General features: G+C 44.7%; 1 protein-coding gene and 1 long non-coding RNA gene across 3 annotated transcripts in view; one reads left to right on the top strand and one right to left on the bottom strand.

Moving 5' to 3' along the window:
* The window catches only part of LOC140905338 (uncharacterized), a 45,758-nt gene extending 27,261 nt beyond the window's left edge, over positions 1 to 18,497 (bottom strand). The window contains exon 1 of the long non-coding RNA XR_012156828.1: positions 17,927 to 18,497. This is a non-coding gene — a long non-coding RNA (uncharacterized lncRNA). The remainder of the gene's footprint in view (positions 1 to 17,926) is intronic.
* PRKAR2B (protein kinase cAMP-dependent type II regulatory subunit beta) overlaps positions 17,825 to 23,977 on the top strand; it is a 147,120-nt gene continuing 140,967 nt past the window's right edge. The window contains exon 1 of one of the 2 annotated variants that reach the window (XM_073328473.1): positions 17,825 to 18,357. In XM_073328473.1, coding sequence (XP_073184574.1) covers positions 18,015 to 18,357 — 343 coding nt within the window. In that variant the 5' untranslated portion in view covers positions 17,825 to 18,014. The remainder of the gene's footprint in view (positions 18,358 to 23,977) is intronic. The other variant, XM_073328474.1, reaches the window with a different exon arrangement.

The following is a 23,977-nucleotide window of genomic DNA, read 5'->3' as shown; positions in this document are numbered from 1 at the left end:
AACCACCGCTACCGCAGCGAGCTCCGGGCCCTTTAAATTGCTGCCTGAACCCTGGGCCCTTTAAATCACTGCCGGAGCCCTGCCACCGTTACCCCGGGGCTCAGGCAGCCGGGCTCTGGAGGTGATTTAAAGGGCCTGGGGCTCCAGCCGCAAGCAGGGAGCCCTGGGCCCTTTAAATCGCCAGCCTGGGGAAGCCAGTCCGGTCTGGCATGGCATACCGGCTCTTGCTGGTACGCCGTACCGGACCGTACTGGCTTACTTTCACCTCTGGGTGTAAATGGCTCTATTCATCTCAATGGGGTGTTAACTCTAAGATCCTCTGCTCTGGTGGGCCTTACCAATAGAGGACCATGTGTGCAGCAGGGTGAGAAGAGGGCAGCAGGTCAGGCCCACCCAAGCAGATACAATTATGATGCTGAAGTAATTACTGAGATAGCCCTGCTCCCTGGTTGCTGCTATACTTACGGCTTCTGAGGAGAGAGTGGCTGCTGCCACTCCTGTGGGAAAGGACAAAGAAAGTCCCATGCTTCTGCTATCCCAAGTAAGGTTGCCAACCCTCTAGGATTGTCCTGGAGTCTCCAGGAATTAAAGATTAATCTTTAATTAAAGATTATGTCATATGATGAAACTTCCAGGAATATGTCCAACCAAAATTGGCAACCCTAATTCCAAGTGATGCTATGTGGGAAGTGGGGATGGGAGCTGTGTCATGGTGTGTCTAAGGGCCCAGGCTGCATTAAACCAGTCCAACTGAACTGAACTCTGCCCAGTGCTCATGGCTCATTGCCGTGGCCCCTGGTTGCTATGTTCTCCCCTCAGGGGACACACCTTTAGAAATAGGCAAGGAAGATCCTGATAAGTCTGGAGGATTCTTCTGCTTTCTAGGGCCCGGTTAGGGAAGCTCCTTGTGTCACACACTCCCCCTTGTGGTGAAAGCAGCACAGAAAGAGGAAGTTGTACCCAAGTCCCAATGGTGCTGACAGACCAAAGTGTCAGACATCTGGCTGCTGCAAAATGACAGATTCTATGGCCAGAATATAGACTCCTACAGAAATTTGGCAAAATGCCAAATTCTGTGGGGGGAAATGGCATGAGTAGAAATCTGAAAGTCCATGGGACCCTGGTCATAAGAAGCATTTAATATTGAACTCTTGTATGTCTGTAATAAGTAAAGACCATACATGGGAGCTGGATATGCTGTGTCCAGAGGAACAGAGGGAAACAACAAGATGCAATGTCAGAATTTGAGAAAATCCGCCTCAAGACTTCCTCAGGTTCTGGAAACCAGCCTGGATAAACTTCCAGCCTCATCATCGTGGCCATTTCCCCAACTTGTTGGCTAAACAGATTGTTAGTACTAAAAATAGTCCTCATTGGCATCCTAGCAGGAGCTTGTCAAATGAGAAGGAAAGCAATGTGTCATTTCTGAGGAGGTGGATGCAGTGTTTAGGCATATGGCACCAAGCCAGAAACAATCCACCCCATTATGGCAAGCGTCCCACTATCTGCATCAATCCAATATTTAACTACGCTGACATATCACAGTTGTAAGTTGGAGGATATCTAGGAAACTTATAATAATTCCTGTAGAAAAAAAAATACTACCATGTGATATAATGTTGGGTGTATATTGAAAGTTCACGTGGGACTTGCTGCGGTTACTTTTAGACCAGAGAGAAACAAGCTCAGCTAAACCGAGGAACCAGTGTAGTCCAAAAGCATGGTATAAGAATGGCAAGAATAAAACTCTTCCTGATCTCCTTAGGGAAAATATTCTATAGTCCTCTACCTGTTGTTAAGAAAATTGTGCATCCAGCATCTCTTAGAGTATATATGAGGTATTCTAGACATAGCATACCAGATGATCACAGCTGTAATGGTGCGTTAGTGTGGGCCTATCCCACAAACACTTCGTAAATCAATACCAGAAACTTTAGGAGACCTATGGTGAGCAAGGCTAGGTTGTGAAGCACCAACACTATATGCTTTATATAGATCATCTTTCTCAGGAGATAGGCTTCCTCACTGTGAACAAATTAGATGCATCATGAATTTCTTATCTTGGTGTAAGTACTTGTAAACTGAGTTACAATGGTCCAACCTAGAGGTAAGTTGGTCATTTACCAAGAAGAATGACCAGAGGATCTGGCCAAAGTCTTTAAAGTTCACTCAAGCACACACATTCTTTCTTTTCAGAGTCCTCTGATCTTCCCCCAAATCTAATTGGTTGCTGCCTTATCCCAGAAACAGCTAGTTTAAACAATAACATTTACATTTAGAAATAATACCTTGACCCAGCAGACACATGCATGTACCTAACTGAAGGATCATGGCCTAGGACAGAAGCGAAAACAAATTAAATCAGGGGAGAGACATCACAGTGTAATCCTAGGAATACAACAAATGTATGCACAGATATCCCCCTAAAAAGGCAGATGACCCTATTGATAAAAAGGGCTATGCATTCTTCAGTGAAGATTGTGTGTAGCTTCTCATGAGGGAAGTGTTGTGGTTGCATTTGGAAAATGCTTTGTTCTTATTCCGAAATAGGGAGTTCAATTGTACTGAAATAATTAGGACTTGGGTTTTGTATTGTTTGTTTGTAACCTTCTCCATGAAGAAGGTATTCAGATCCTTTTAAGATAAGAAATTGTATCTGGATTATGTTTCTTTTTCCAACATGCAGCTAGGCTGCATCTTGCTGCAAATGAGATAAGAAATAAGCTTTTCAGTAGGCCAACCCCTTTCAAAGGAAGACCCAGAAATATCACTAAGGATCCAAGGGAAGTTTGCATCTAGTGATTTCAAAGATACCCATCCGAATTTTGAAGACCACTCTTTTATTGGCAAAAAGAAAAAGAGTACTTGTGGCACCTTAGAGACTAACCAATTTATTTGAGCATAAGCTTTCGTGAGCTACAGCTCACTTCATCGGATGCATACTGTGGAAAGTGTAGAAGATCTTTTATACACACAAAGCATGAAAAAATACCTCCCCCCACCCCACTCTCCTGCTGGCAATAGCTTATCTAAAGTGATCACTCTTCTTACAATGTATATGATAATCAAGTTGGGCCATTTCCAGCACAAATCCAGGTTTTCTCACCCCCTCCCCCCCCACACACAAACCCACTCTCCTGCTGGTAATAGCTTATCTAAAGTGACCACTCTCCTTACAATGTGTATGATAATCAAGGTGGGCCATTTCCAGCACAAATCCAGGGTTTAACAAGAACGTCGGGGAGGTGGGGGGGTAGGAAAAAACAAGGGGAAATAGGTTACCTTGCATAATGACTTAGCCACTCCCAGTCTCTATTCAAGCCTAAGTTAATTGTATCCAATTTGCAAATGAATTCCAATTCAACAGTTTCTCGCTGGAGTCTGGATTTGAAGTTATTTTGTTGAAGAATTGCAACTTTCATGTCTGTAATCGCGTGACCAGAGAGATGGAAGTGTTCTCCGACTGGTTTATGAACGTTATAATTCTTGACATCTGATTTGTGTCCATTTACTCTTTTACGTAGATACTGTCCAGTTTGACCAATGTACATGGCAGAGGGGCATTGCTGGCACATGATGGCATATATCACATTGGTGGATGTTCAGGTGAACGAGCCTCTGATAGTGTGGCTGATGTTATTAGGCCCTGTGATGGTGTCCCCTGAATAGATATGTGGGCACAGTTGGCAACGGGCTTTGTTGCAAGGATAGGTTCCTGAGTTAGTGGTTCTGTTGTGTGGTATGTGGTTGCTGGTGAGTATTTGCTTCAGGTTGGGGGGCTGTCTGTAGGCAAGGACTGGCCTGTCTCCCAGGATTTGTGAGAGTGTTGGGTCATCATTCAGGATGGGTTGTAGATCCTTAATAATGCATTGGAGGGGTTTTAGTTGGGGGCTGAAGGTGACGGCTAGTGGCATTCTCTTATTTTCTTTGTTAGGCCTGTCCTGTAGTAGGTGATTTCTGGGAACTCTTCTGGCTCTATCAATCTGTTTCTTGACTTCCGCAGGTGGGTATTGTAGTTGTAAGAATGCTTGATAGAGATCTTGTAGGTGTTTGTCTCTGTCTGAGGGGTTGGAGCAAATGCGATTGTATCGCAGAGCTTGGCTGTAGATGATGGATCGTGTGGTGTGGTCAGGGTGAAAGCTGGAGGCATGTAGGTAGGAATAGCGGTCAGTAGGTTTCCGGTATAGGGTGGTGTTTATGTGACCATCGTTTATTAGCACTGTAGTGTCCAGGAAGTAGATCTCTTGTGTGGACTGGACCAGGCTGAGGTTGATGGTGGGATGGAAATTGTTGAAATCATGGTGGAATTCCTCAAGGGCTTCTTTTCCATGGGTCCAGATGATGAAGATGTCATCAATATAGCGCAAGTAGAGTAGGGGCATTAGGGGACGAGAGCTGAGGAAGCGTTGTTCTAAGTCAGCTATAAAAATGTTGGCATACTGTGGGGCCATTCGGGTACCCATAGCAGTGCCGCTGATCTGAAGGTATACATTGTCCCCAAATGTAAAATAGTTATGGGTAAGGACAAAGTCACAAAGTTCAGCCACCAGGTTAGCTGTGACATTATTGAGGATAGTGTTCTTGACGGCTTGTAGTCCATCTTTGTGTGGAATGTTGGTGTAGAGGGCTTCTACATCCATAGTGGCCAGGATGGTGATGTAGAAGCCACCTACAGACAGTCCCCCAACCTGAAGCAAATACTCACCAGCAACCACATACCACACAACAGAACCACTAACCCATGAACCTATCCTTGCAACAAAGCCCGTTGCCAACCGTGCCCACATATCTATTCAGGGGACACCATCACAGGGCCTAATAACATCAGCCACACTATCAGAGGCTCGTTCACCTGCACATCCACCAATGTGATATATGCCATCATGTGCCAGCAATGCCCCTCTGCCATGTACATTGGTCAAACTGGACAGTATCTACGTAAAAGAGTAAATGGACACAAATCAGATGTCAAGAATTATAACGTTCATAAACCAGTCGGAGAACACTTCCATCTCTCTGGTCACGTGATTACAGACATGAAAGTTGCAATTCTTCAACAAAATAACTTCAAATCCAGACTCCAGCGAGAAACTGTTGAATTGGAATTCATTTGCAAATTGGATACAATTAACTTAGGCTTGAATAGAGACTGGGAGTGGCTAAGTCATTATGCAAGGTAACCTATTTCCCCTTGTTTTTTCCTACCCCCCCACCTCCCCGACGTTCTTGTTAAACCCTGGATTTGTGCTGGAAATGGCCCACCTTGATTATCATACACATTGTAAGGAGAGTGGTCACTTTAGATAAGCTATTACCAGCAGGAGAGTGGGTTTGTGTGTGTGGGGGGAGGGGGGGAGAAAACCTGGATTTGTGCTGGAAATGGCCCAACTTGATTATCATATTGTCATAAATATAAAGGGAAGGGTAAAACCCTTTGAAATCCCTCCTGGCCAGGGGAAAGCTCCTGTCACCTGTAAAGGGTTAAGAAGCTAAAGGTAACCTCGCTGTCAGCTGACCAAAATGACCAATGAGGAGACAAGATACTTTCAAAAGCTGGGAGGAGGGAGAGAAACAAAGGGTCTGGGTCTGTCTGTAGTCATCTTGGCCAGGGACAGAACAGGAATGGAGTCTTAGAACTTTTAGTAAGTAATCTAGCTAGGTATGTGTTAGATTATGATTTCTTTAATTGGCTGAGAAAAGAATTGTGCTGAATAGAATAACTATTTCTGTCTGTGTATCTTTTTTGTAACTTAAGGTTTTGCCTAGAGGGGTTCTCTATGTTTTTGAATCTAATTACCCTGTAAGATATCTACCATCCTGATTTTACAGGGGGGATTTCTTTATTTCTATTTACTTCTAATTTTTATTAAAAGTCTTCTTGTAAAACACTGAATGCTTTTTCATTGTTCTCAGATCCAAGGGTTTGGGTCTGTGGTCACCTATGCAAATTGGTGAGGCTTTTTATCCAACATTTCCCAGGAAAGGGGGGGTGCAAGTGTTGGGAGGATTGTTCATTGTTCTTAAGATCCAAGGGTCTGGGTCTGTAGTCACCTAGGCAAATTGGTGAGGCTTTTTACCAAACCTTGTCCAGGAAGTGGGGTGCAAGGTTTTGGGAAGTATTTTGGGGGGAAGGACGCGTCCAAACAGCTCTTCCCCAGTAACCAGTATTAGTTTGGTGGTGGTAGCGGCCAGTCCAAGGTGTAATATTTTGTACCTTGGGGAAGTTTTGACCTAAGCTGGTAAAGATAAGCTTAGGAGGTTTTTCATGCAGGTCCCCACATCTGTACCCTAGAGTTCAGAGTGGGGGAGGAACCGTGACATGGTGGCACAGTGGTGGGATTAACCTGAAATCATTTTGAGATCCAGTTGAGATTTTTTAAACTAGAAATACAGATTTTAAAAAGGAATTTTTAGGAAGTCCAGGAAGCAGCTTTGAAACTGAAAGCAGCTTGGTTTCTCTCTGCTTTGTGGCCAAGCAGAGACAAAAGGGGATTATCTTGTGAATTGCAGGTTTTCTTTGCCTGGAGGCAGGGTACTTAACTCCTGCAGGGAAATTCACAGTCTTCCAACCCAGAGGTTTTTTTTTTTCTTTTCTTCCTAAAAGTAAATAGGGGGTGTGTGCTCTACCCATTTGCCTGGAGACAAAAGTGGCAGGGTTTTTTTTAGGATTTTGATTTTTTTTTTGTTTTACAAGGAGCACAGGTTTGAAAAGAAATTTTTTTTTTCTTTGGGCTGGGTAAGCAGGTTTCCAAGTAGTTGGAGGTTTTTTGCTTTAATTTGGGCCCAGAGCAGAGACAAGGGAATTGTCTTTTTCTGTAGGCTGACAATCACTATCAGAGAATAGGTATTCTATTCCAGCACAGCAAAATTTTACAGCCAAGTTTTGTTTGTTTATTTCTAAACCTCTGGTGTAAAGTTAGTTAAAAACAGAGAGGTTAGAATGGCCAAATCCTCGGCTCGACTACAGCTGGAATTAGCCAAATTTCAGGCTGAGGAAAAACAAAGGGAACATGAAAGACAGATAGAACTCATGCGGCTGGAGAACGAGGTACAGGAGGCTGCCCACAAGAGGGAAATGGAGGCAAGGAAGCATGTGGAGGAGATGGAGAGGATAAAGGCCCAGCAGAATATACCAACAAACCCTAGCAATCCTTCTCCAGGTACCACTTCCCATCCCAGAAAGTTCCCCACCTACAAGGCAGGTGATGATACTGAGGCCTTCTTAGAAAAGTTCGAAAGGGCCTGCCTTGGGTACAACATCTCTACTGACCAATACATGGTAGAGCTGAGGCCGCAGCTCAGTGGACCCTTAGCTGAGGTGGCAGCTGAAATGCCTAAAGAACATATGAACAAGTATGAACTGTTTAAATCCAAGGCGAGAGTCAGAATGGGGATAACACCCGAGCAGTCTCGTCGGAGGTTCCGAGCCCTAAGGTGGAAACCAGACATGTCATTTACCCGACATGCCTACCACATTGTGAAACATTGGGATGCCTGGATATCAGGAGCAAGTGTTGAATCTCCAGAAAATTTGCCCTTCCTAATGCAAATGGAACAATTCTTAGAGGGTGTTCCTGAGGAAATAGAAAGATACATCCTAGATGGGAAACCCAAAACTGTAATCGAGGCAGGAGAGATTGGAGCCAGATGGGTGGAGGTGGCAGAGAAGAAGAAAACTGGTCGCAGTTGGAGCGGAGACCAGAAGGGACCACCCCAGACCACACCCTATTACTGGGGGCCGCCCAAAGCCCCACCTACCTCCCAAAGAACCCTCCAGACCCCTTATCGTCCCACCACCCCGTTCTCCAGCAACCCACCTCGCCCCGGTGACCCGTCAGCTGGACGATGTTTTAAATGTAACGAGCTGGGGCATGTAAAGGCCAACTGCCCCAAGAACCCCAACAGATTACAGTTCATTGCACCGGAATCACACCAGAGGTCCACAGGCCCAGATACCTCCCAGATACCCTTGGAGCGGAGGGAAACTGTGAGTGTGGGTGGGAAGAAGGTCACCGCGTGGAGGGACACCGGAGCACAAGTGTCAGCTATCCATGCTTCCTTAGTGGACCCCAATTTAATCAACCCAGAGATCCAAGTGACGATTCAACCCTTCAAGTCCAACTCTTTCAATTTGCCTACAGCCAAGTTGCCTGTCCAGTACAAGGGCTGGTCAGGAATGTGGACTTTTGCAGTCTATGATGATTATCCCATCCCCATGCTGTTGGGGGAAGACTTGGCCAATCATGTGAAGCAGGCCAAGAGGGTGGGAATGGTCACCCGCAGCCAGGCTAAACAAGCCGTGAGGCCTAGCTCTGTTCCGGAAACTTCTATCAGGACCCAGTCAGAGGTGATGGACCTGGACCCCAGGCCAATGTCTGCAACAGCAGTAGTGGATCCAGTCCCAGAGACCCAGACGGAACCAGTCCCAGAACCGGAACCAGCCAAACAACCAACACCAGACCCCGTGCCAGCACTGAATCCAGTACTTGCAACCTCAACACCAGAGGGCCCCACCGAACCTGAACTGGCAGCAGCCGATAACCCTACACAAGAGGCTCAGCCGGAGCCTGAATCCCAACATAGTGCACCAGCGGAGAGCGGTTCACAGTCAACAGAAACAGCTCCATCCCCTATATCGCTTCCAGAGGGACCAAGCCTATGTCCCCAATCCAATGAGGAACTGATGTCTCCAGCATCAAGGGAACAGTTCCAGACCGAACAGGAAGCAGATGAAAGCCTCCAGAGAGCGTGGACGGCGGCACGGAGCAACCCACCGCCTCTCAGCTCTTCTAATCGATCCAGGTTTGTTGTAGAAAGAGGACTTTTATACAAGGAAACTCTTTCTGGGGGACACCAGGAAGACTGGCATCCTCAGAGACAGTTGGTAGTTCCAACTAAATACCGGGCCAAGCTCTTGAGCTTAGCCCATGATCACCCTAGTGGCCATGCTGGGGTGAACAGGACCAAAGACCGTTTGGGGGGGTCATTCCACTGGGAGGGAATGGGCAAGGATGTTTCTACCTATGTCCAGTCTTGTGAGGTGTGCCAAAGAGTGGGAAAACCCCAAGACCAGGTCAAAGCTCCTCTCCAGCCACTCCCCATCATTGAAGTTCCATTTCAGCGAGTAGCTGTGGATATTCTGGGTCCTTTTCCGAAAAAGACACCCAGAGGAAAGCAGTACATACTGACTTTCATGGATTTTGCCACCCGATGGCCGGAAGCAGTAGCTCTAAGCAACACCAGGGCTAAAAGTGTGTGCCAGGCACTAGCAGACATTTTTGCCAGGGTAGGTTGGCCCTCCGACATCCTCACAGATGCAGGGACTAATTTCCTGGCAGGAACTATGAAAAACCTTTGGGAAGCTCATGGGGTAAATCACTTGGTTGCCACTCCTTACCATCATCAAACAAATGGCATGGTGGAGAAGTTTAATGGAACTTTGGGGGCCATGATACGTAAATTCGTAAATGAGCACTCCAATGATTGGGACCTAGTATTGCAGCAGTTGCTCTTTGCCTACAGAGCTGTACCACATCCCAGTTTAGGGTTTTCCCCATTTGAACTTGTATATGGCCGTGAGGTTAAGGGGCCATTGCAGTTGGTGAAGCAGCAATGGGAGGGATTTACACCTTCTCCAGGAACTAACATTCTGGACTTTGTAACCAACCTACAAAACACCCTCCGAACCTCTTTAGCCCTTGCTAGAGAAAACTTACAGGATGCTCAAAAAGAGCAAAAAGCCTGGTATGATAAACATGCCAGAGAGCGTTCCTTCAAAGTAGGAGACCAGGTCATGGTCTTAAAGGCGCTCCAGGCCCATAAAATGGAAGCATCGTGGGAAGGGCCATTCACAGTCCAGGAGCGCCTGGGAGCTGTTAATTATCTCATAGCATTCCCCACCTCCAACCGAAAGCCTAAGGTGTACCATATTAATTCTCTAAAGCCCTTTTATTCCAGAGAATTAAAGGTTTGTCAGTTTACAGCCCAGGGAGGAGACAACGCTGAGTGGCCTGAAGGTGTTTACTACGAAGGGAAATGTGCTGGTGGTGTGGAAGAGGTGAACCTCTCCATGACCCTTGGGCGTATGCAGCGACAGCAGATCCAGGAGCTGTGCACTAGCTACGCGCCAACGTTCTCAGCCACCCCAGGACTGACTGAACGGGCATACCACTCCATTGACACCGGTAATGCTCACCCAATTAGGGTTCAACCTTACCGGGTGTCTCCTCAAGCTAAAACTGCTATAGAACGGGAGATCCAGGATATGTTACAGATGGGTGTAATCCGCCCCTCTGAAAGTGCATGGGCATCTCCAGTGGTTCTAGTTCCCAAACCAGATGGGGAAATACGTTTTTGCGTGGACTACCGTAAGCTAAATGCTGTAACTCGCCCAGACAACTATCCAATGCCACGCACTGATGAACTATTAGAGAAACTGGGATGGGCCCAGTTCATCTCTACCTTGGACTTAACCAAGGGGTACTGGCAGGTACCGCTAGATGAATCTGCCAAGGAAAGGTCAGCCTTCATCACACATCTCGGGCTGTATGAATTTAATGTACTCCCTTTCGGGCTGCGAAATGCACCCGCCACTTTCCAAAGACTTGTAGATGGTCTCCTAGCGGGATTAGGAGAATATGCAGTCGCCTACCTTGACGATGTGGCCATATTTTCGGATTCCTGGGCAGACCACCTGGAACATCTACAAAAAGTCCTTGAGCGCATAAGGGAGGCAGGACTAACTGTTAAGGCTAAGAAGTGTCAAATAGGCCTAAACAGAGTGACTTACCTTGGACACCAGGTGGGTCAAGGAACTATCAGCCCCCTACAGGCCAAAGTGGATGCTATCCAAAAGTGGCCTGTCCCAAAGTCAAAGAAACAGGTTCAATCCTTCTTAGGCTTGGCCGGTTATTACAGACGATTTGTACCGCACTACAGCCAAATCGCTGCCCCACTGACAGACCTAACCAAAAAGAAACAGCCAAATGCTGTTCAGTGGACCGGAAAGTGTCAGAAGGCCTTTAACAAGCTTAAAGCGACACTCATGTCTGACCCTGTACTAAGGGCCCCAGACTTTGACAAACCGTTCCTAGTAACCACAGATGCATCCGAGCGTGGTGTGGGAGCAGTTTTAATGCAGAAAGGACCTGATCAAGAATTCCACCCTGTAGTGTTTCTCAGCAAAAAACTGTCTGAGAGAGAAAGCAACTGGTCAGTCACTGAAAAAGAATGTTATGCCATTGTCTACGCTCTGGAAAAGCTACGCCCATATGTTTGGGGACGGCGTTTCCACCTGCAAACTGACCATGCTGCACTAAAGTGGCTTCACACCGTCAAAGAAACTAACAAAAAACTTCTTCGGTGGAGTTTAGCTCTCTAAGATTTTGATTTCGACATCCAACACATCTCAGGAGCTTCTAACAAAGTGGCTGATGCACTCTCCCGTGAAAGTTTCCCAGAATCAACTGGTTAAAATCGTCCTTGAGATGTGGAAAATATTGTTAGTCTTTATGTACTTGGTAGTATATTTAGAGATGCATGTGTCTTATTAACTCTGTTTTCCTAGAGCTCCAGGAAGAAATCCCAGCCAGTGTTTCACCCTAGCTGAGATTTGGGGGGCATGTCATAAATATAAAGGGAAGGGTAAAACCCTTTGAAATCCCTCCTGGCCAGGGGAAAGCTCCTGTCACCTGTAAAGGGTTAAGAAGCTAAAGGTAACCTCGCTGTCAGCTGACCAAAATGACCAATGAGGAGACAAGATACTTTCAAAAGCTGGGAGGAGGGAGAGAAACAAAGGGTCTGTGTCTGTCTGTAGTCATCTTGGCCAGGGACAGAACAGGAATGGAGTCTTAGAACTTTTAGTAAGTAATCTAGCTAGGTATGTGTTAGATTATGATTTCTTTAATTGGCTGAGAAAAGAATTGTGCTGAATAGAATAACTATTTCTGTCTGTGTATCTTTTTTGTAACTTAAGGTTTTGCCTAGAGGGGTTCTCTATGTTTTTGAATCTAATTACCCTGTAAGATATCTACCATCCTGTTTTTACAGGGGGGATTTCTTTATTTCTATTTACTTCTATTTTTTATTAAAAGTCTTCTTGTAAAACACTGAATGCTTTTTCATTGTTCTCAGATCCAAGGGTTTGGGTCTGTGGTCACCTATGCAAATTGGTGAGGCTTTTTATCCAACATTTCCCAGGAAAGGGGGGGTGCAAGTGTTGGGAGGATTGTTCATTGTTCTTAAGATCCAAGGGTCTGGGTCTGTAGTCACCTAGGCAAATTGGTGAGGCTTTTTACCAAACCTTGTCCAGGAAGTGGGGTGCAAGGTTTTGGGAAGTATTTTGGGGGGAAGGACGCGTCCAAACAGCTCTTCCCCAGTAACCAGTATTAGTTTGGTGGTGGTAGCGGCCAGTCCAAGGATAACGGGTGTAATATTTTGTACCTTGGGGAAGTTTTGACCTAAGCTGGTAAAGATAAGCTTAGGAGGTTTTTTCATGCAGGTCCCCACATCTGTACCCTAGAGTTCAGAGTGGGGGAGGAACCGTGACACATATACATTGTAAGAAGAGTGATCACTTTAGATAAGCTATTGCCAGCAGGAGAGTGGGGTGGGGGGAGGTATTTTTTCATGCTTTGTGTGTATAAAAGATCTTCTACACTTTCCACAGTATGCATCCGATGAAGTGAGCTCTAGCTCACGAAAGCTTATGCTCAAATAAATTGGTTAGTCTCTAAGGTGCCACAAGTCCTCCTTTTCTTTTTGCGAATACAGACTAACACGGCTGTTACTCTGAAACTGTTTTATTGACAACCATCCTGTTTTGATGGATACAGAATTATGGCTGTAGCAGTCTGCTAGTGTAACTCTGACAGACCCCCCCCCCCCATCAATGTGTGGGATCAAACCAGGGATCTCTAAAGCTTAGTGTATAAGCCTCTACTGCATGAGTTAAAAGCCACATGGTTCTTAGCCAAGACTGTAGCAGACTCATCAAACTTTAGACGGTCTAGGTGCCACAAGAGGGGGACAGAGTGCTACACCAAGCAGGCATGGGTTACACTAGTTCTTATCTTCTGCCTCTGTTATGAAGCTCACATGTGGAAGAATAAGAACAGCTTGGCATCCTTCAATTTTCTTTTTAGTGGTTGAAAGGACCTTAGGCTGGCTCATCCCCTGTGCTGAGGCCACTTTGCCACAAAGTGACTCTAAAGCTGGTGTATCTGGCCACTGGAGAATTCCCAAGTGAGGTGAGATGCTTAGGTGGAGATTGGTCCCTGCTTCTGGAGTGCCCCTACATTCTAGAAAAGCCCTTTGGAGCTGCATTTTATAGGAACCTCAAGCTGCAGATTGGCCCAGGATCAGAGAACACAAAGGGGTTAAAATCATGGAAGGCCCAGAGAGTGGGGAAATGCAACTCCTTCTCAGCTGGGGCTGCTAAAAGAATAGGTAGAATTGCCCCTTCAGTTTCAATACACTTCAGTCACTATGAGGGATATGGGTAATGCCCAGCCTTAAAGCCTCCTACACCTCCAACTTTTGAGCTGAGCTAAGATGAGCTCTCCTTGGGCTGCCGTGCAGGAAGTGGGCTCTTAACCTTATCTCAAGAGCAGCACAATCAGGACTATGGTTTCTTAATGTACTAGTTGCAATTAGGCTTCATATAAGCAATCTGGAACATTTTGATGTAGAAGTGGACTTTGTAAACCGTATGTATGATTGATTATGCATGTGTGTGTGATTTCTACCATGCTACAGATTTTCTACAAGTATAAATCATCTCTCCATGGCAGAGAGACTCTTTATTAAGGCAATGTAATGAAATAAACCCTTTGACACCACTGATTTTTATCTACACAACTTTTTAGCCTGTCTACTTTAGCCCATGGCATTGTTAATTCTAATGGATATGGATTCAAACCTTGCTTCAGAACCATGTGATTAGTGCAATTTGTCTATTTCTATATGTAAGAACTGTAACTCCAGTATTAATTGAATACTACAACCCAGTCTCCCAGCAGGAGCGTGTTATATGCATTGAAAAACTCAGATTTCCACAGGGTTTCAGTGTTAATCACCACTTCATCACAGTGACCTTCTCTTGTTACATTGTATGTGAGTCTTACTGTTGAGCCTATGTGAGTTTTACTGTTTTGCATGAATACGGTCTGTGCCTCAGTTTCCCTGTGTGCTGCACCAATACCTCCATGGTGGGAATAGGGGTCTGTGACTTTGACTGAGACCTCTGGGGCAGGTGAGCCTGCTCTCTGGTTGACCTATAGGTCCAAAAATCCCAGACTCTTCTCCCTTTGCAGTCCTTGGAGACCTCCATGGTCACTGCTCCCTGCACCTCCTAATGTACAACTTGGCATCACAGAGCACATCACTACCTCTACCACTCCACAGTGGGGGACAGCAAGGAGAACCCAGCTTTACATATCCTGAGCTGTGAGAACAACTGGTGTATGTGTAGCCATAACTGACTAAATTTGTTTACTCAAATGGACATAAAATGTTTACTTTCTTTCTAATTTTAATTTTTCACCCTATTACATTAAAAATGTATGTGGATTTTTGCATGGATTTTTTTGTACTGTTATTTTCCATTCAATGTTACATTTTTGAAGAATCAAATCATTTTATCAGTTTTCAATAACTGTTTGCAACCACTACATGTAAATGTACACCAAACACCCTATAATTAATAGCTTCAGGAAAACCCCCAGCCATCTTAATAATTGTACAGCAAGCACAACACCATCCTTAGCAGCGCTCCAGTCTCAGAGAACACTCCACAACAGAACTTTACTGTGGCTGACTGTTAAAAATACACTTTCAAAGCCTCCCTCAACTGCATACTGCCAGCGTCCCTTGCTGCTGCATCTGCTGAAAGCACATTCAATGAGCTGCTGAGGTCGTAGTTCGATCTCTCATTAGTGCTATCATGGTGGTTCGTGTATGGCTTCATGAGCCAGGGGAAGGCTGTGTTCTCTAGAATCACTATTAGCATTTCAATATCAACAGTGGTAGTCCATTGCTCAGGAAATGTTCCTGACTGCAGCTTTCATAACAGTCCTGTGTTCTTAGAGATGTGAGTGTCATGTCCTTCTCTGACCTGCCCATTGTGATACTGATGAAGCATCCCCTGTGATCCATCAAAGCTTGCATAACCATGGAAAAGTAGCCTTTTCTATTATTGTACTCTGCGGCAAGGTGAGCTCATGCCAAAATAGGGCTATGCATGGCCTCGCCACAGTTTGGGAACCTTATTGTAGCAAATCCATCTGCTAGGTCTTGCATATTGCTGAGAGTCACAGTCCTGCATAGCAGGAGACAATTAATGGCCCTACACACTTGCATGATAATGACCCCTATTGTGTTTTTTCCAATTCCAAAATGATTTCCTACTGACTGGTACCAATCCTGCTTCAAGAGTGTGATGGTCACTTACTCCTACACTGTCAATGCAGCTCTCTGGTGTGCCAATACTGGCACGCTTGGATAAGCTGGGCACACAGATCCAGGACTGTGGTCTTTCACAGCAGCTGCTCATTTTCCCAAACCTGCATTATGATATGATCTCACCAGGCAGTGCTCATTTCTCAGGCCCAAAGGTGGTACTCCACTGTTTGCGGGTGGTCTGTGAATGCCACCAGTAACCTTCAATTGTTCTTCACTATATCTCTCAGCAAGCTGTCCTCAAAGAAATCCTCATGTTCCCTGTTATTGCAGTACTTCTTGAGGGCCTGCAAATACAGGTGGATGGTGGGTTCTGGATTTGCACCATTCACGAGAATAGTGTAGAGGTCTGCTGGCTTCATGCTTCTCTCAGAAACCATAAAGGCAGAAACCATAAAGTGCTGCACTGGTTTGTGGAATTTTTAAAAAACAGCATGAAAATTTGAGATACAAATTACATTATGAGATGGAAAAAGGACTCAAGCTCTCAGCATGAAAGTATCAGAGATTCATAGAATCACAGAATCATAGAATATCAGGTTTGGAAGGGACCTCAGGAGGTCAAATAGTCCAACCCCCTGCTCAAAGCAGGACCAATCCCCAACTAAATCATCCCAGCCAGGGCTTTGTCAAGCCTGACCGTAAAAACTTCTAAGGAAGGAGATTCCACCATCTCCCTAGGTAACCCATTCCAGTGTTTCATCACCCTCCTAGTGAAAAAGTTTTTCCTAGTATCCAACCTAAACCTCCCCCAATGCAACTTGAGACCATTACTCCTTGTTCTGTCATCTGCTACCACTGAGAACAGTCTAGATCCATCCTCTTTGGAACCCCTTTCAGGTAGTTGAAAGCAGCTATCAAATCCCCCCTCATTCTTCTCTTCCACAGACTAAATAATCCCAGTTCCCTCAGCCTCTCCTCATAAGTCATGTGTTCCAGTCCCCTAATCATTTTTGTTGGTTGCCCTCCGTTGGACGCTTTCCAATTTATCCACATCCTTCTTGTAGTGTGGGGCCCAAAACTGGACACAGTACTCCAGATGAGGCCTCACCAATGTCGAATAGAGGGGAACGATCACATCCCTCGATCTGCTGGCAATGCCCCTACTTATACATCCCAAAATGACATTGGCCTTCTTGGCAACAACGGCACACTGTTGACTCATATCCAGCTTCTCGTCCACTGTAACCCCTAGGTCCTTTTCTGCAGAACTGCTGCCGAGCCATTCGGTCCCTAGTCTGTAGCGGTGCATGGGATTCTTCCGTCCTAAGTGGAGGACTCTGCACTTGTCCTTGTTGAACCTCATCAGATTTCTTTTGGCCCAATCCTCTAATTTGTCTAGGTCCTTCTGTATCCTATCCCTACCCTCCAGCGTATCTACCTCTCCTGCAGTTTAGTGTCATCTGCAAACTTGCTGAGGGTGCAATCCACACCATCCTCCAGATCATTTATGAAAATATGGAACAAAACCGGCCTGAGGACTGACCCTTGGGGCACTCCACTTAATCCCGGCTGCCAACTAGACATGGAGCCATTGATCACTACCCGTTCAGCCCGACAATCTAGCCAACTTTCTATCCACCTTATAGTCCATTCATGCAGCCCATACTTCTTTAACTTGCTGGCAAGAATACTGTGGGAGACCATGTGAGTCATTACTATCCACAAAACATTGCAAAAATTTCCCCAAATGCACTATGCTGGATGGTGGCACATGGCATGCTGGGATACCTACCCATGGTGCACCACAATTTAAGTTGAAACTATTAAAACAAGCACTACAGTGAGTACCCGGAGCACCCCCCACATAAGCAGCCCAGTGTGCATGGGCAATATACAAAGTTCAGTGGCTGCCTGCTGACCTAACTTGCATGGACCAAAGCCTGGAGCATAGCCATGGCTTTACTAAGAGAGGGAAGGTGGAAAGGCCACCTGCCCCAGTAGCTGCACAACCCCTCCCTTTCCTTGGTGCTTTGAGTGGAAGGTGAGACCTACCCCCTAAAGCCCCAAGGAGGAGGGCTCCCCCGTGGCTGTAAGCCCCCCTGCATCACTGTGTCCCATGCCCAGCTCCGGGGGAGAGCAAAGGCTGAGGCCCTTTGTCCCAGTCTCCTCGGGGATTAGGTACCGCTCCGGTCTGGGCAAACCCTGACTTCCCGCCTCTCCGCCCATCCCCGGGTGAGCCCCCTGCCCGCCGCGCGGAGCCCGGGCCCTGGGGAAGCCCGCAGCCCGCCCCGGCCGACGCGGCGCGGCGCTCCGCGGTCCCTGGCGGGAGGTTGTCATGGTTTCCCGGGTCACATGCGTGCGAGGCCCCCCCCGGCGCTGGGGAGGAGGCGGGGGCGGGGATGGTACCGTCACCGCCGGGGCCGCCGCCGCGCCGAGAGCAGCCGCCGCCGCCGCCGCCCGGGCTCCCAGAGAGCGGCTCCCGGCACCCTCGGCGGCCAGGGCGGGCTCGGACCCCTGCGGCTCCCACCTGCTCCGGCCTGCAGCCGCTGCAGTTCCCCGCCGGCTCGCCCCGGCCCCCGTTCCCGCCGCCTCGCCTCGCCCCGGCCGGCCCCGGCATGAGCATCTCCATCCCGGCGGGGCTGACGGAGCTGCTGCAGGGCTTCACCGTGGAGGTGCTGCGGAGCCAGCCCGGGGACCTGCTGGAGTTCGCCCTCCAGTACTTCGGGCGCCTCAAGGCGGAGGCGGCGGAGAGCGGCGCCGGAGGGGGCTCCCCCGCGCCGGGCCAGGAGAGGGGCAGCCTGCCGCCCCGCAGGGCCCCCGCCAGGGGGGTCAGCTTCGCCGAGGAGCCCGTGCAGACCGACTCGGAGAGCGGGGACGAGGAGGAGCAATTCGCCGGTAAGGGCGAGGTCCCTGGTGGCTCCGCGGTCGGGGGAGAGCCGGGCGCCCCCCCGAGACTAGGTGAGGCGGGAAAGGGCTGAGTCCTCTCGATACGCCGGAGGGGAGCGGGAGGGCTGCCTGTGTCCGGCCCCCAGCCTGGGGCATGGGGAAGCGGAGCTGGCGGCGGTCTCCGGGGGGAGGTGGTGTTTGAGGAGTGACCGGGGGACCCCGCCCGCCCCCACGCTCCGGCCTGGGGGTGCCAGTAGTTCTGGTTTCACAGGGCTATGTGTTGCTCAGCTTGCTTGGCTTCTAGATGCAGGTCCCCTTCTCCTGAAGAGGGGTGTGGGGCGGGGGAATGAAGCCCAGCGTCCTTGCGCACTTCTCCCTTGCTGGTTGTGAGGATGAGTGATGGGCAGAGCAAGGGAAAGGGTTCAGGAGACAACTGTTAGTGTGCCTTGAGCCTTGTGTGCTAGGGGTGATGATGTGTATGTGTGAGTGGAGAGAGAGAGAAGGTGCACTAAGTGAATCCCAGCTCACTGGTGCAGCAGGACTGCATTTGAAATCATAGTTTATGAACCCTGACATGATGTACTCTAAGTTTTTTCTTTTGTTCGTCAAAGCACATAAAGTTGTTGTGGCAGGTGCCCTGTCTGTCCCTTCCTACTTTAGCCTCGTTGTATTCCTGGCACTTTCTGGGGCTGCAAATACTGAATGTGGTCGCAATTGTATTATTTATTGCTGTTGAACGGTACCATGTTAAAGACTACAAAAAAATTAATTTCCTTAAAAGATTGGCTCAAAAAGGAAACTGGACAGGCAAGTTGTAGGGAGTCTTCTGGCGAGAAGGCTGGAGAATGAACAGAAAGAAGCATCCTGTCAAGTTACTGCTATTGGCAAGTTCCACCCCTTCTGTATTTAAACAAAATGACAGACAACTGAAGGTTAGCTTACTTTCTTCTTGTCGAACCTAACTTTAATAACATGGGTGTCTCCCAGCCACCAGATATGCTGCATGGTGTATGTAAGTGTAGCATTGCACCAGATTTTATATTTATGTTGTTTATTATGTATAGGCCTGCATTATGCCTAAGAGAAAACATGTCATTTAGAGAGGGACTAATGATCTCTTCTTTGTAGTAGGGGTATTGGAAGGCAAAATCTGTATTTTATTGTTAATCAAATAGTATATTGCTATTTCTGTCTTATGAATAGGCAGGAAGATATAATCAGTCTTTTGGTGCTTTCAGTGCTCAAGTACATTTTGCTGTACAAATACACTTGAGTTAATTAAGCATTTTACTTAGATGTGCTCATGGGTGTTCCATAAGGTAGACAACCAGAGGTTAAAACCTTATTTCCTTTTAATAGTTACGTTCAAACTACCTGCATAGTAGGAAGGCCCAAGGAGTAAGCATAGCTGTGAGGACAGCAGAGAATGGTTGCAGTACTTCATTTCACTACAGGCTAATACCTATCCACCCACAGTTAAACATTCTCTTTGTGTAGCTGACAGGGTTTATTAGGAGACAAAGCATCTATCAAGGGGACAAACTGCAGCTGTCTCTGAAAAGGTGCAGAGCACTCAGACTATATACTAAAAAAGAAAAGGAGTACTTGTGGCACCGTAGAGACTAACCAATTTATTTGAGCATAAGCTTTCTTGAGCTACAGCTCACTTCATCGGATGCTCACGAAAGCTTATGCTCAAATAAATTGGTTAGTCTCTAAGGTGCCACAGGTACTCCTTTTCTTTTTGTGAATACAGACTAATACGGCTGCTACTCTGAAACCAGACTATATACTGTGAACTAGCTAACTAAAGGGTAGATTGATGGTGGTGATTTGAGGGGCGGTGGGGGACAGGGAAACAACGTAAACATATCTTTGATATCATTGACAGTTTTGTGAAGAACCTCATTAGTTCACTGAAGTTTTGGTTCTTCCAGGTCAAGTTCAAGGTGTATTTGCATAACCGTATCCAAAAGCTTGCTGTTTACCAGCTGAGCTGTGCTAGCTTTGTCAATAAATGAAATGTTTTTATATGCATTTTATCATTGAAATTCAGATATTTAAGGAGGTGGAAAAAATAAATTAGCTTAAATAATATTTACATCTAAATTGGAAAGTTATGCTGCACATTGAGATATTCAACATCCTTGTAATCTTTGCCCCTACATAAATAGGGTTTGTAATTTATAAGAATTTGTAGTGATTGAGTGGGTACTGTGGATTTATGTAATAGTTTTGAACTCTGCTGAAACCATTACGTCATCTATGAGGTGAGCAAAAATCCTAAAACCGTTAGTGTATCTATCTGCAAACTGAGACAGAATAATAATGGGGAAAAATTAAAATGTCTTAATTTCTTCTTATCGAACATGACTGTCAAACCTGGCTCTTACTATGTTAAAAAGTCTGTTAGTTTAATCCATGGAAAGTGGACTGCTTGTATGTTATATTTATGGTGGTAAACTTATTGTAGCTTGAATTTATTATGTGTTACACATGTAAATATTTATAGGATATTTTAAGAAGCTTTCTAAGGATTGTAGTGGATATCCACTACAACAATAAAAACATTTTATTTATGTTCAGTGTTTTGTGGTCTTAGAGGAAGAATGTCATTGTAAATAGTTTTGCTTAAAAAAGAGACGAATCAGGAATTATTTAACTAACTAATTATGTGTAAAAATAATTTTGTAAAACAAAGCATATATGATATTTTGGAGTCTTTTTAAAGCCTAGTTTGTACTAAGGTTTATAATCTGTATCAGTATTCCAAGCCTGGAGCAATGAATGTTTTGGGATCACAGGATGTAAATATATTGAGAACCACTAGGCAGGGATTAATGAATTCTAATAAATGGTTAGTGGCTGGTTATGTGTAACTTTTTTTTGTGAAGGTTTTACTTTTAGCATAGATGTCTGTACCTTCAGAATAGCACACATGTATCTACACATGTATCTAATGGATGCATAGAGGGATTTGTAGTTTAATAACTGTTTTATGGTCTTAAACATAAACTTAAAATCAGTTATTTTTGAATATTTTACACTTCTGTAAGTAGCACCTTCGATTATTAATGCTAGAAATGATTAGGAAACAGTCTGTTTCAGTTTGTTTCCTTTGCCTTTTGCATCCCTATTTGTATAGTTAGTCTGTTTCCCCTATTTGTGTGGGGCTTTCATACAGGAAGGAGGGGAGAAACATATTTAAACAACTAAGAACATTTGATCGCAAAATGACAAAAATTGCAGGGGACTCGAGTAGGTGTAACACCTGAAAGTTCTGCTTTAAAAAAAAAAAATCAAATAAATGTCAAGTTGACAATGTTCCTTTTTTCATTTGGGAATTCAAACTGAACATTGTTTCAGTGTTGAGAACACGTAATTGCCATTGTCCCCCACTTCTTGTTTTGAATAAATGTTTCTAACTATCTAGGTACCTATGTGACTCTCATTAATAGTAGTGTTACCCCCAATCGGGGAGATCGCAGATTATGTATTCCTTACGCCACCTGTTCCTAAACCGAATTTTGCACGCCTTGATAATCTGTACCTTATTCCTGATAACCAGAAACTTCTATGCTTAAACTCTGTAAAATTTCTTTTTACTTCAGCGTCATCTTAATAAAATTATTAAATTTGAACACCTCACAGTCAATTAATTTTGCCCTCGCAAAATTAATTTTGCCTCTTGTGAGGTAGGAAAGCGCTGTCCCATGTTATAAATGGTGAAGTGAGAAATAGGATAGATTTGCCCACTGTCAGACATAAGTCTGTGGCTGATCCAGGAACTGAATCCAGGTCTCCTGAGTCCAAGTCCAGTACCCTGTCCATTAGACCGGCCTTCTTAGTTACTGAAAATAATGAAATTTAAGGGCCTTACCTTGCAAGTTGTGGATCAGCTTGTGCCATAGGTACCTTTATTTTGAATGGATATCTGAGGTATATGTGATTGCTTTAAAAAATAAGTAATAAAAACATTAAACTGAATTCTAGTAACTTTAGTATATTTGAAGAATTGCTTTCTGAGCACACTGGCTGCTTTGCAAATTATTTTTAGATTTTATAGTAAATATCTATATAAATATAATTCCCATCAATGCATATGAGTAAGTCCCAGTAACATTAGAAAGAATTCTGTCCACATTTAAGGGATAATTGAGTCTTTATTTTAATACGTTGCTCAGATTATTTAGACTGAAATGCATAGTAAATCATGTGTTATGATGTGCCTGTTGAAATGTTTAAATTCTTCAGTAAATGTTGTTGGCTTTTACAAATGTTTACCATTTTTATTCTCTCTCTGAATTGTTCTGAAGTGCCAATGCCATTATGAACCTTATTTTGGTGGAAAATGACTTGCATAATTTATAGCAGCAGTTGTTAAATATTTACTTACAGCTATAGCGAAAGTTCATATTCAACCCAACCTTAATGTGATTTTCTACAGATATTTCTAGAGCCACTGTTGTTGCTTTCTTAGTAACGCAATTTACATGAGTTATATATACCACTCAATATTATGTAGTCCTTTGGGATAATTTACTGAGGTATTTGAACAGGAAAAATTCTTCTGTTTGGATATTTTTCTTTCAAGGCTGACTTTGCATCTGCATATCTCTTATTTGCATATGTTGCTATGAACACTGTCCCTGCAAATGTGAACTATAAAATACATTTATATGTTTTAGTTATGTCCACCCTCTATGTCCAAACAATAACAAAATAAAACACTGTGCCAGTTAAACATTTGTACTGTACCTTACAATGTCACATGAAAGACACTCCTTTCAGTTCTGATCGCTTTATCCATTCTAAATTATTTTTTAAAATGCATTGTGTTCCTAGAGATGCTATTGCACTGTTTTATCTGGGAATTCTGAGTTTCAGACAAAACTTGGTATAAATCTTGAACAAGTCCAAATATTAGTATTGCCAAGTCACCTTGTATGGCACAGTGTGATAAATTAGTTCGAAATCAGTAAAATTAAAATCTGTTTCAGGTTTTCTCTTTTTTGACTATTTCTGAACATTTACACATGTGAAAAGTCTGAGAACTATAATAATAAAGGCATTTAATTAGTTTTCAGGTCAGTGTTGAAAATGGGATACCTGAAACTCAAATGTGATATTCTGTTTCCTTTACGATATTACTGTTTGTAAAACTGACATCATAAAGCACTGAATTATGTCACCTTTTTGTTTAGCTTCTAGAAGTGGTTAAGGAGGTATTTTCGTGTTTATTAAAACTTCAAAACAGAGCAATTTGGTTGCAAAAATTGCTTCAGGTCTGTTATGCAGATATAACCTAGTAGTTATATTAGTAGGCATGAGTCAGTATAATCAAGGGGGTAGTGTAAACAAAACAACAATCTTTAGGTAGATAATCATAATGATATTTAATTATCAAATTGAGAACCATGTAGAAAGATTTCTGAATTTTGTTAGAGTAAACCATAAATCTAGGAAAATGCTAATACATACAAATGGTGAAATATGTATTTCTGTATATAGTTTAATTGAATTTAGTGCTTGTTAAAGCTCATTTCCTGAAGGCCATTGAACAAACATCAGAAAGTAATGTCTTTCAGTCATTGTCAACGGTGAACTAAATTTGAACTGGTGACCTAGAGGTGAAAAGCGCAGTAGCCTATTACCAACTTACTGAGCCACCTAGTCTGTTGAAATCAATTAT

This window comes from Lepidochelys kempii, chromosome 1 (genome assembly GCF_965140265.1).
Source record: "Lepidochelys kempii isolate rLepKem1 chromosome 1, rLepKem1.hap2, whole genome shotgun sequence".
Lineage (NCBI taxonomy): Eukaryota > Metazoa > Chordata > Testudines > Cheloniidae > Lepidochelys > Lepidochelys kempii.
This window is presented reverse-complemented; position numbering and strand designations above follow the sequence as displayed.